Genomic DNA, 13,369 nt, shown 5'->3' with positions numbered 1-13,369 from the left:
CAACAGCGCCAGAGTAATGTTGTGCATTATGCAATTATAATTTAGAATATGCACAGAGATCCGTTGTAGGCCCACTGAAGCGAACGGAGGATGTGCAGCCACTGTGAAGGATGATTGTACCCTAATTGTCTTAGAAGTCAGGAATGATCTAAAGAGGATACATATTATAAGTGTCATGAGTAAGCATTAGCATAACTTTTTGAGATGTAGATTACCCTTTTCTAATATAGAGCTCCGATAAAACCAAAGCATGTGCAGATATGAGATCTCTGAAACTGAAATGGATGCAAGACAATTACATAAAATTATTCAGGCCCTACGCCAACTGGTGGCAGATAAAGAAAGCTAAACAACCTGAAAGCTGAAATATAAGTGCCATTTACAGTGAGGCAAGAATACCATAATGTGCTATGATATTATATGCCTGTGGCCATTCATAACACTATGGGTTCAAAATAAAAGATAATAGTAAATTAGCCTCTGTATACGCAAACGGAAATTTGTACCCAACAGATTATTATATCGTGTTGCAGACAATCTTCTGTTATAGGGGCAGGTTAAAACTTTAGAAACACGGAGCCAGTCTTTTCAAAATACGTACTTGTATTGGAAATAAAATTCTCTGGAGTGAGTGGGGCTATAAGATAAGAAGCTTGGATGCTTCTCTCAATTTTGTCAGAAAGCAAATCCCAAAGACAAGCATCAAATCTGTGTCCAATGGGCTTCCCTACAGTCAGCAGAGATTTAACTGTAAAAACCAGGATCCCAGAAAGTCAGCTATGTCCAGTTTTGTTGAGCATTTTACATAGACTCATAGACTTGGATGCAGGATTACTTTGCCCAACGTGGGACTCAAACTCTGAGATGAAGAGTTTCATGCTCTACCAACTGAGCTCTCTGAAAAAGTTTACCAGTCACCACTCTTCTTGAAATGAAGCTAAACCACAATCAGGTGCACACCTTTTGCAAATAAATCCCACTGAATTCAGCTAAATTTGAGAAATCATTCCCAAAATCAGGCTGGTAAGGATGGATTGACCTGTACTTTAACTGCTCTCACATTTTTGTGTGTGTTTGGTGCTCTAGACACATGCTCTAGACAAGGTACATGTTTTAAGGTTCATTTGCAGTAATGCACTTAATGGTATCCTTCCTCTTAGAAGAATCAGTCACTTTAACTGCTTTTTGTTATCATGGTATCTATTAGGAGATTACAAAACTGTCTGTAAGTGAACCCTTTAACAACCCTACCCTGTATGTTGAAACAACATGGAAATCTACTTGTATTTGTGGTGGCTGCTTTAGAAAGTATGTAGAGGCAATGTTGTTTATTTCTTGCCTTGATCATTTTTAAACGGCTTTATGGCTTATATATGTACCAACATGGATACATAAGATATGGGCCCAATTAAAGCTTCAGAGTAAGAGTTGCAATTTAGAAAACCGTTGATACCATGACAGTGTTCTTTTATTATTTTTTGGTTTGGGCTTTAAGAGAGGCTGTGCAATATGCTGGGGGCTGCATTCCTTGTAACACCAGATGCCAGTTTCAGATACTGAACTTAAAGGCCTTCAATGGCCTGTTCTTGGCAGATACTCAATTCTTGTGACTAATATCAGCCTGTACAGATTGCTAGGCAATTCTACTGCGTTTCATTGAATTCTAGCAAGAACTATAGTCATTTACACAGGGGACTTGTTGACTATATCTGTTAAGTCATTAATTGTGAGTTAGGATGGCCATAAAAGCCTAGATGATGGACTGGAATTCAGAGTGTATTTTATGGAGAGAGTAGTCCAGGTGGTGTGGTTTGATATTTTACATCCTTTTCAGCATTCTGACTCGAGTCAATGAAAAAGTGCGTCTGCAGTCTGTTTAAGACAAATCTGTCAATAAGCAAACAATACAGCTAGAAGCTGCCCGAGTGTTTGTTACACTTTGACCCTTTCCATTGATCTCAGTCTCCCAGGTTTGAAACGATTCTTAAAGGCTTTCAGAGAAAGGCTATTTAAGCTGCAAGCATTTCCTAAACGTTTAGCTGGTATTGTTACACAGCTTTATTATTTTAACAATCTAAGTGCTCTCTTAATGTCAAAATTATAAAATGCCGTGAAATGATTTGAGTCACACATGCTATAGTTACTGGCTGGCAAGAGCACATGTGGAAACAGCTGCCAGCTTAACCTGTCTGACACTATGAGCAGTGGTAGCAGCAACAGTTTGTTGCCCAGCTCCTACTAGGCCCATACCATTTCAGCAATGGCAGCAGACTGCCTGAGTTGAGTTCCCTGTTCTGTAGCGGGGAGGGCAAAGGAAACACTTTTTTGGATTGCAGTTGTTGCTTTTCAGAAAACCACCTTCTGTGTGTAAGGGTTTGTGGGGTAAGAATTCAGCAGGAATGGGCAGTTAATCTGGACCCCTGCTTTGGGATTTTCACAGTGGTTTGGAGCGGCATTTACCTCAGCATTATCTTCTAGAATGATGAGCCCAAGCGACTTTGCATTCCCCCTTCCTTGTTTATCTGTATGTGTACAGGGTGGGAGCTAGAGGTCTTTTAGTGGGTGGCACTTTGAGCAAAAACATGAAGCTGGAGACAGATTAAGCTAGTCATTCTTAAATTTCATTAAAATCCGTGCAGCAAGTTAGTCAAAGCTTGAATTCCATGAGGCGAAAGTGTGACCTCTGGATCCAGCCCCATGATTTTGCTCAAACTAAATGAGACACATAATATTTCTGTAATTTGCCTTTTAAAAATATATTTCTTGCTCTACTTTTGTACTTTTTACATAACTTCTAATTTGAATTTATGTTGTCTATGATAGCAGGGGAAGCATCTTGACTGGGGACTTTGAGAGAACAACAACAAGCCATGGAGGAGAAAGAAGCACTTTGCTGTAAACAAATAGAGACAAGACATGTTTCTTTCAGATGTAACATTTCTACATGAATTAAAAACACACAAAACCCTGCAAGCTTCTCTTTGAAATCTACCACAGATATAAAACTACGCTTTTGCTACTGCGTTCCCACATGAAAATCCATGTATGCAAAACTGTAAAAAGTGTATAAATAAAATACCTTATCTCCCCAAATTGTGAGGGGGTGAATAATATAACTAGAACAGATAAGGAGAAACCTATGGCTGCTTGTATTATGAGCTGAGGACATGACCTCTAATCCTTTAATTACACAACATATAATTAGCTACATATTAAAATTAGTAAGCACTAATTTCCTGCCGTCTGTACACTGAATTGCAGAGTAAAAAGATTTTCCAATATATTTTGGTAGCATAAGTTCATAATTTGAATGCAGCACTAGTTGCTAAGTCCTTGGCACATGAAAATATAATAAAAATATTTTGTATGTTGAATGGTTGCTTCTAGTTATTACTCATACCTCTAATTCTAGCTCCTCTCTGTCCATTTCTTGATGAATGCCTCCCATATAATCATTTGGGTCATAGTATTCGTGCCCTGATGAATGCCTGGGAAAATAAAGCACAGTTTAGGTTATCACTCCCTGTTCTAATTAACATATTAATCCTCCCCCAGCCTCATGGCAGATCATCACTAACATGTCACACATACATCAAGACTGATGCGCTGCGGGTGATCAATGGTGTTGAGGACGTAAGCTCATTAAACAACACAGAAAACAAATATTTATTTTTTTTTAAAAACTGTCTCGCTGCCTTAACGTATTGGCCAACCAGGCAGAGGTGGCCCACTAGAGAGACAGAGGGGAACATTTGTCAAAGACAGGTGATGGTATGAAAAAATGCTGTGGAGGTAAGGCTTGGGGGTGGCATGATGGACCCATGAAGGGGAAAAAAATGAGGGCCAGAAAAAGAGGGATGGCAGAATAAGCATTAGCACACACATTTTATTAAACAGGGTAGTGGTCATAGGTTCCCATGTTACACCTGAGCACAGGCTCCACACTTCTACTACTTCCACAGAGAAAACTCAAGGGGGAAACATACAGGCTGGTTTCCTAGCAACCACCTTTCCACGCGCCCTCTTATCACCTCAGGAACAGGAAAATATGCCAACATCCATCCTCCAATTCCCTCTGCCTCAGAGGTGGAGGGGAACCACAGTGAGCATGTGAGAAAAGAATGGTAACTTAATTAATAATTATTCTTTTTTCTTTCTTTTTTTTTTTAAAGCTGTCCTCAGAAAAGCAATATGGATACTGCACAATAATAGCATGAGAACATGACCCCCGGTGCCTAATCTCTGACAGAAATTGCACAAATATATCACCTTCCCAACCCCAAGCTTTGTAGCACATGCTCATTTGCCTGATTTCTGATTGTGAAAATAATGTTTTGTCTTTAATAATGATGTAAGGTTTTTTTTTTAAAAAAATGGATATATATTTATATGCAGAGGAAGTGGGCAACCAGGTTTTAATTCCGCTTTCAAAATATGGGAACTTGGGATGATAACTCAGTGAAATTGACTGTCAACAGGTCCACAGTTGTCAAAAAGAAGCAATATATAGTTAACATCTGGAATTCACTTCGTTGGGATATGGAGACGGCTATAGATGACGTTAAAAAGAACTAGGCAAATTCATTAGGCACCACAACAAAAGAAAACGAGTCTCTATGTTCAAGGATTCTATCTTTCTGAATACCAGATGTTGAGGACCATCTTCTCAAGTAGATTGAGGGGCTCCAACACGAGATCTTGATGTGCGATGTCGTAAGGAGCCAGGACTCTTGTTTATACATTGATGGGAGAGTTCCTCTCTCTCTCTCCTTCCATGTAGTGGGATCCCATGCTGTGGGAGGGTACTGACTAGATTTGAAGGTCCCATGTGACTGCTCTATCTGCATGGGTGATTTATTCACAGAAGTCTCAAGCAGTTGGGATCTGTACAGAAGTGGAGTGTCTCTGCATGTGATGGGGGCCTAAGCTACCCAGTACTCTACAATTACTGACACTTCACTCTGCTATCAGCCTCCCCCAAGCTGGTGACCTACAGATATTTTGGACTACAGTTCCCATTAGCCACTTCCCAGCACTGTGGAAGGAGTCCAAGGGGGAGTGGCCACATTCTTAGGCTGAAACCATGTTGAAGCAAGAACTCTAACCAAAGCTCCATTGGAAGGTCCTTCTTTTATTTCATTGCCAGTGCATGCACAAAAGTGGGCGTTGCTTTTTACCACTCATGCACCATCCTATCAGCAATGTCCTTGCCAGTTTCTGTGAACAAGATGGGAAGAGTTCCATCACAAATGGCACTCCACATTTGTTGTGGGAGAAAATGATTCTTGTACTATCTGTGTAGGTGGACTTGCAAATAAGTAAAGGGGTGTATGTGTGTGTGTGTGTGTAACTTGCTAGTATAGAAGTTTCAGACTCCCATTAACAGTAATTAAAAATTGATTTTAAAAATTCCTTGACAACATTTTAAAGAAAGATCAGCCCTACAGAACAGCTTATTTGTGTAACATTGCCACGGGATTATAATAAAAGGTAATTAATACACTGAAAGAGAATGTAGTGGCTCCTAGCAATCTGCAATTTATGGCCACCATTAAAAAACGGATAAGATTGAACAGCAGCACTGTAAACAGGTAGTAGAGAGCACTGCCAGACACATACGCCATAGTCCAGATTTTAGGGGGAAGACCTGCAGCCCAAAAGGTCCCAGGTCCAATCATTGGTTTTTCTAGTTGGGAGACCCAAGGCATCAGGCCTGGGAAATTTCTCTGCCGGAGACCCTGGAAAGCCATTGCTGCGGGCCAGAGTTCTAAGAAACTCTTTATTTATCTGTGGGTTCACTCAGCCTTTTCCTCCTCATCTAAAGGCATAGAGACTTGGCATAATTGTGCATGCAAACTTAGAAGTGAGCAGGTAGCCTCACAGCATTTTATTTTTAACTGTCTTGTTCATTTGGTTTCTCATTCACAATGCCAATGGGCCTGCAATTTCTCAACAGTCAAAGTTACTGCACTGATTCCACCATTTCGTGAAATTGGTTGAACATGTGGGACACAGATGAAAAAATTGCAGTGCTGAGTGTTCCCCTGCCACTGGATTTGCCTAATCCCAGTTTTCCATTTTTCCTTCCAGCAGTCAGCATTCTGTGGCCATTGAGCATGCTCAGTCCTCCTGGGGTCCCTCCTTTCTTCCTTAGAGTGCCCTTGCCTATATATATATATATATATATATATATATATATATATATATATATATATTGCTTTCGTAGATTTTCACGGGTACAGGAATGCAGGTTTTGGTGTCTTCGGGTGTCTTCCCGTGTAAGAGTCGGGGTGTCTGTGCGACGTTTCGACGAGGTCTCACTCGTCATCTTCAGGCTGGTGCTTTCGGCTTCTTGTTACTGGAACAGAGCAGAGTCTGGTGTTTGAGTTCCTATAAATACTGTTGAGGGGTGTGGTGTATAGCCTCCAACGTTCTGGGCAGAGAGGAAGTTCCTAGATTAGTGTGCCTTTTCTTCTTTTGTTCCTTAATTACTTGAGGGATATCTTGGGTGATTTCATGAGTGATATTCTGAATACCACTGGGTGGGTCATTAAGTGTAGATTAGTTGCTAAAGCTTTCGTGTCTTGACCTCTTGAGCTTGTGAAGAGTTTTTCTGAGAAGATGGCTGTGCTGCATTTAGTTGTGCTCTGGCTTGGCTTCGTGTATAGGGGCGAGCTGTGGTTTTGTGCCTTGTGCCAGCCAGATCTGTGTAGGGATTGCAGGGGGGTGCAGCATCCGGAGGTGCCACTATAGTTTGGCTACTGGATGGAGTCTGTAATATGTCTGTGGAGAGGGTCTGGGTTTGGGTCTTCCTCTCTTTTCCAACACATGAAAGAAACAGGACACGAAATTAATTTTGCAGATTTCAAATTGCTCTTTAACATGGAACATCACCACAAGAGAATAATCATGGAAGCCATCGACTTAGAGAAACACCCTCACAACATGAACAAGCGTGACGACACGTCCCGCCTGCCAGACATCTGGAAATTAGCCCTCCCCACAAAAACCGACACCAGAACCAGAGGCACACAGAACGCCGTCACCAATCAACCACACCAGACCCAAACCCAGACCCTCTCCACAGACATATTACAGACTCCATCCAGTAGCCAAACTATAGTGGCACCTCCGGATGCTGCACCCCCCTGCAATCCCTACACAGATCTGGCTGGCACAAGGCACAAAACCACAGCTCGCCCCTATACACGAAGCCAAGCCAGAGCACAACTAAATGCAGCACAGCCATCTTCTCAGAAAAACTCTTCACAAGCTCAAGAGGTCAAGACACAAAAGCTTTAGCAACTAATCTACACTTAATGACCCACCCAGTGGTATTCAGAATATCACTCATGAAATCACTCAAGATATCCCTCAAGTAATTAAGGAACAAAAGAAGAAAAGGCACACTAATCTAGGAACTTCCTCTCTGCCCAGAACGTTGGAGGCTATACACCACACCCCTCAACAGTATTTATAGGAACTCAAACACCAGATTCTGCTCTGTTCCAGTAACAAGAAGCCGAAAGCACCAGCCTGAAGATGACGAGTGAGACCTCGTCGAAACGTCGCACAGACACCCCGACTCTTACACGGGAAGACACCCGAAGACACCAAAACCTGCATTCCTGTACCCGTGAAAATCTACGAAAGCATATATATATATATATATATATTGTACTTGGTTCCCCCATGTCTGCTGATACCCCCTTCTTGTGTCTGGGCAATGTGACTTTGGCAATAGCACTCACAGACTGAACATCAGAATTAGAGTGGATGGTTGCATAAAATCTTGCAGATATTTCAGTCCTAATGTTTTTGCTCCTGAAAATGGCAGTTTAGATCTTCATAATGATGTATGGTTGTTGTATATTTTCATCCCAAGTGTATGAAATCTAGCCCCACCCAATGCTTCAGTGTTTACTGCCTTTTAATGTAGCGAGGTGTGATTAAAATACTGGTACTTACTCCTCAGGTAAGAGATATGGGTCCAGTACTGAAACTGGTGGGGTGGGTGAGCTCATCTTGGTAAGAGCCATGATGTGTTCAAAGGTGATGTCAGTCTGGGTGCCCATATCCACCAGGAGACATTCATGAGTGGGGCTGAAGATTTTGCTGCGCGGCGCTCTCCTCAGGACCTGAACCACGATGGGATCTTTAGCTGTTTTGAAGGCTTCTACTGCTTGGTCATGGGTTGCTTTAGATAAATCTTTTCCATTTACCTGTGGGGGAAGAGGAAGAAAGGTGAGTCTCGTTTATCTAGCGTTCCCTTCATGTAAAACCATTCATGACATGAGCTTTGTTTTTGTAAGTACTACTTGAAAGTAAGGCTGGAGCTCTGGATCACCTAACTCTAACCTGCTGTGCATTAGCAATGAGAAAGACAAGCAAGTACTTCATACTGGGTGGTTAAATCTCTGCGGAACAAGAGACCACCTTTTGGTAACTTCAGAAAGTCACAGCCTGATTCACTTGGAAATCAGTTCAGGTGCAGTGTGGGCGTAAAAGAGAAAGAAAAAGTTCAGGATATTGGACTAAGCTCTTATTGCACTGTTGGGCACATCATCAAAGGCTCATAGTTTTAAACTGTATTATCACAGGGGCTTTGTTATAGCTCTGATCTACAGAAAAAGAACATGATACAGGAAGCAAAAGTGGCTACATCCATGAATCCACTAATAAACTCTTCAACTCCCTTCGCAACCTTGGGAATGCATTTCCTGACTGCTGAACACAAGTTTCTTAAATATTTAAAGTTATTCCCATCCTCTTAGCTGCTACTTGTAATAATGACTATATTAAAAACAGTTTCCATGGAGCAGAGAATGGTCCTAGACCATAAGGTGAAGTCCTACTGCTGAAAGTAAGCTGATGGTATCTGGACAAGACAGTAATCTCTGCCATAACTTTAGGCCTTCTGCAGGTCCTTCATCTTGGCATGAATGTTTCCTAAGGCTGCAGTTGTACGGAGGTTGGGATTTAGCTGCCTTGTCCTATGCCCTGCTAGATTTGAGCCGGGGAGGTTCAAGTGAGGAAGAAGGAATGATCTTGCATTCTTCTGTCTGCTTGCCTGTTAAAAAATTAATGGTTTTGATGCTTTCCCTCCTATTGGAAACAAGAGAGAAAACCCACGTGTGAAGGCATGTCAAGATGACTGGGAAGCCTTGGGAGCCATGGCATGCCCCTAGGACACCTATTTTTTGGCACCTCCAATGTAAGAGCAGTAATGTCAATTGGGCCAGAGCTTTGGAACAGCTAGGTGTGTCAGAGAGGTTGGTTCCAGGGTGACATGTCTCATTTCGCCACTTGAGACAAAACAATAAGTACTGCCTTGTCCTGCCACTGCCGACATGGGAGCTGCTTCTCCACCACGAGGGTGCCACCTTGGGGGCTTCCAGCTGCCTGAGGCAGTGGCCTCATCCCACCCAATGGCTGGGCTGGCCCTGGTTGACTCCAGCACTGGATCTCTGCTGTGTCTCTGATGCTGGAGGGATAGATCCAATCTACTGTATGGCCTCTGGGACACACAGGATTGAGAAATGATGTAGAAAGAATAGTAATATTATTCCTACATCATTTAATAATATTCTGTAATAATATATTTACATCTTTTGTGAGCAGCCTGTTTAAACTACTGAAATACTGTTTCCTTTATTTTAAATATCATCTTATCCTATATTCAGTTTATTTTCTAAAACGTTCTTCCACACCTATCGTGTCTCTCAAGTCCATTTTGTATAACAAAGCAGTTTGTTTTGCAGATGCTACACACACACTTAATCTTTAGTGTAAATGCACTGAAGAGATATTCACCTGGAGCAGCTAAGTATCACAATCTGCTAAGTACCCTCAGACGTGGCTCAGCCATCTGGATAAAGTGATGTCAACACAACACTCTTGGCTCTACAGCCTTTCCCAATTGATTTTGAAAGGATCTAAGGCTCCTTCCCCCAAATTATTTCCATATGCTTTTTGTCCAGCATGCATTACATGGGTTTCCCCCCTTCTTTGGGATAAACTGAAATCCACTGTGTCATTTTCACTGCAACTTATAGGTAGCCTCAGGCAATCTGTCATACTTGATAAAAATTAATTTGTATCCCCCATCTCTGAAACAAGAGAAACACCTGCACCAATACTAGTGTAGAAAAGGACCTTCCATTTTTGAAACCAAATTACCACTGGAAACTCCCCACTTCTCATCCTGCCCCCACTTGCAGGGATTGTCTAGGGTAGACTATAACATTGTGCTATGGTAAATGTGCGGGGGAAAATAATTTCCCCTGGCTGTTCTGAGAGGGCTCTCCTGACACCCTAAGAGGCAATTTCAGGGGTTGGGAAAGGGTAGAAATCCCCATTGTAGTGCCAGGCGATTCACAAGCTCGCTGCATCTGGTTCAAAGCACAGGCTTCCTACTTTGGCCTACTTTATATCCAACTTTGTTCTGGTCATTCAAATGGAAGCTGTCACTGATGGACTCACAGGATCACATGGTCAGGTTGATAAACGTGTATCTACAGACCCAAAGTTCTCTATATAAATAAACTTACAAGAACTGTTGTCCACCTTTATCTACTATTGCCATTGCCTTATTTTTCAATTTGGGGTAAGGGGGATTTATTATATTGATGGTATGGTAAGCACAAGAGCAGTGATGGGGAAACCTGTGGCTCCCGCAGATGTTGTTGGTCAACAGATTTCATTTTCCTTGGCCATTGGGGGCAGCGCTGTCTGGGGAAGTGGGAGATGGAGCCCCAACACTGTCTGGAGGGTCACAGGTTGCTCATGCCTGAACTTGAGCATCCACTCATAACATAAAGGAATTTAAAACAAAACTTCCAATATCATAAAGCTATTATGCAAATCTAGTGTGCACCTGCACCTGGAATACTGTATGCATCTTCTCACTACAGAGTTGGGAAAGGTTCAGAAAAGAGAAACCCAAATGAGCAAGGGGGTGTAGCAAGTTCCCTATGAGGAAAGTTTACAACATTTGCACCTCTTTAGTTTTGAGAAAAGGTGAGTAAGAAGATAGAGGTGTATAGAACTATGCAAGGTTTGGGTAAGTGGATAGAGAATGGCCCCAACTTTTCAAATGTTTAAATGGGACTTAAACCCCATTAGTTTCAAGCCGCCTTTGATTAAAAAGACCTATTCCATTTCTATTTTGCTGTTTTATTTTTTAACTGGCCTCTTTTTAAGATACTTGTCGTGCTGCTGCTTTTAAACTGTCACTTTTTAAAAGTTAGCATTTTTCTTAATAATACATAAGCTGCCTTGGATAGTCTATGCTCCCCAAAACAGCTTATGAACCGTTTTATAAGTAAATAAATGAGTTAAGCCAAAGGTTTCATGGCAGATTTTTGTTCTAAACTTGTATGATATCTGACAAGAGTGCCCTGCAGTAAGTGGTTTTGTGGACCAGACCTTTAGGATCACTTCTGTTATTTTAAAAGAAAGAAAAAAGCTGGATCTTCTCAAGTCAATATGGCCATATAAAATCAAATAATGGCTTTGTATGAAGAAACACCTGGTTCCTTCAGTTTTACAGTCAACCCAAATTGATCATAAAGCTTCCATATATGGACTGGATGCCCACAGAGAAGTGAATTTGCATAGGCTGAAGCAGGCTATGTATCTGAAGCTGTGCGGTACATCAAAAGCCTTGTTCTGTTAGCTACTCAAAGCATGGGTGGTGTACTTGGGGAGGAAATACATTCTTCTGTTCTCTTTTATAAACAAGAGTTTATTTATAGGGAACGTGTAGCACAATAGATCTGAAAGGGACTGAGTGCAAGACAGCTATGAGAGAGCAGATTTATGCAGAAAAGTAACTTGAGATCAAAGCAGGCCTCACAAATTTTGCTTCTGGCATTAATTTTTAAGACAACTATGTGCACACCTCTGTTTCAAGATGCACACAATTCCATGTAGGAAAAATCACCTGCTTCAGAATCTTGGTAAGGCCTGGCATTAGAAGTTAACTTCACTGTGAAATTGGCACATGTGGAAAATGGTAAGCCTGCTTTCAAGTTGAATGGGTGCCATCTTAAGACAGGAGACTGCACACCTATACCTTGACAAAGGAACATCTAAAGTGCTCAAGCTGCTACTACTAGTGAATTTTTACCCTAGCTCAATGATATCACTCAAACCAGGCTTAACACAGTACTTTTAATTAAAATGTGTGTCAATTATCTATTTTGCAGACTAAAGATGTTTCACTGTCCAAATGCCTTACTTATTCTTGGACAGTTGGAAGCAACATGATGATCTATCGTACCTTTGTAACAGCTTTGGCATTATTGCAGTGTCGACATCAATTAAGGAAGAAGGGGGCTTGTAATATTCCTGTCTAATGTCGAGTGTATGCCAGATCTCACTCCAATAAATGTTACAAGCATTATTAATCAGAGATTGATGAATCATCCTTTTTGCCACACTTCATTGGCCAGATCCTGAACGCCTATCAGTTACTTCAGTGGAGATGAATTAATTTATATCAGCTAGCATTGTAAACATTACGACTACGGCTGTTTCTAGCCAGGGGAATTACTAAAAATCACACTGCAAGGAGGAAGCCTTATTGAAGGTGCATATCTGAAGTAAAATGGCTGCAAACCACTAAGAATCAACACACCTTAGACAACAAATTTGAGAACAGATGTTCCTGACAAAAAGGGATAACATGGGTTTCAGGCTCCTTTTCCGCTCAGAAATTAACTAGTGCTTCTGATCAGTTTCAGGATTTAAATTCACATATCCAACATAAAGGGACATGGGTGGCACTGTGGTTTAAACTACAGAGCCTAGGGCTTGCCAATCAGAAGGTTGGCGGTTTGAATCTCTGCGACAGGGTGAGCTCCCGTTGTTCGGTCCCAACTCCTGCCCACCTAGCAGTTTGAAAGCACGTCAAGTGCAAGTAGATAAATAGGTACCGCTCCAGCGGGAAGGTAAACAGAGTTTCCGTGCTCTGCTCTGGTTCACCAGAAGCAGTTTAGTCATGCTGGCCACATGACCCGGAAGCTGTCTGCGGATGAACGCCGGCTCCCTCGGCCTGTAGAGCGAGATGAGCGTGCAACCCCAGAGTCGACTGCAACTGGACCTAATGGTCAGGGGTACCTTTACCTTTACCCAACATAAGTCTTTCTGTTTTCCTGCCTGCTGCAATTAAAATGCTAAAAAGTAAGGACTCCATCCCCTTGCTAGCCTTTTCAAACTTTTTTTTAAAAAATGAGTGATAGCAAGGAGAAATAATAAGAAGTGAAAATTATATGTCCATTCTCTATTTGGCAGTTCTTGCTTCTGTGCTTGTCTGCACAGGTGAGGGGAAGCATCCAGCTGCCATTAGTCTTCAACTGTCTGTAGC

At 41.7% G+C, this 13,369-nt stretch overlaps 1 protein-coding gene across 3 annotated transcripts in view; it reads right to left on the bottom strand.

Moving 5' to 3' along the window:
• Positions 1-13,369, bottom strand: part of PDZRN3 (PDZ domain containing ring finger 3) — a 191,427-nt gene that overhangs the window by 14,665 nt on the left and 163,393 nt on the right. For all 3 annotated transcript variants that reach the window (XM_082209323.1, XM_082209324.1, XM_082209325.1), the window contains 2 exons: positions 7,969-8,222; positions 3,401-3,488 (listed from right to left, as the gene is read on the bottom strand). In XM_082209323.1, coding sequence (XP_082065449.1) covers positions 3,401-3,488; positions 7,969-8,222 — 342 coding nt within the window. The remainder of the gene's footprint in view (positions 1-3,400; positions 3,489-7,968; positions 8,223-13,369) is intronic.

Source organism: Podarcis vaucheri, assembly GCF_965113315.1.
Source record: "Podarcis vaucheri genome assembly, chromosome: 2".
NCBI lineage: Eukaryota > Metazoa > Chordata > Lepidosauria > Squamata > Lacertidae > Podarcis > Podarcis vaucheri.
This window is presented reverse-complemented; position numbering and strand designations above follow the sequence as displayed.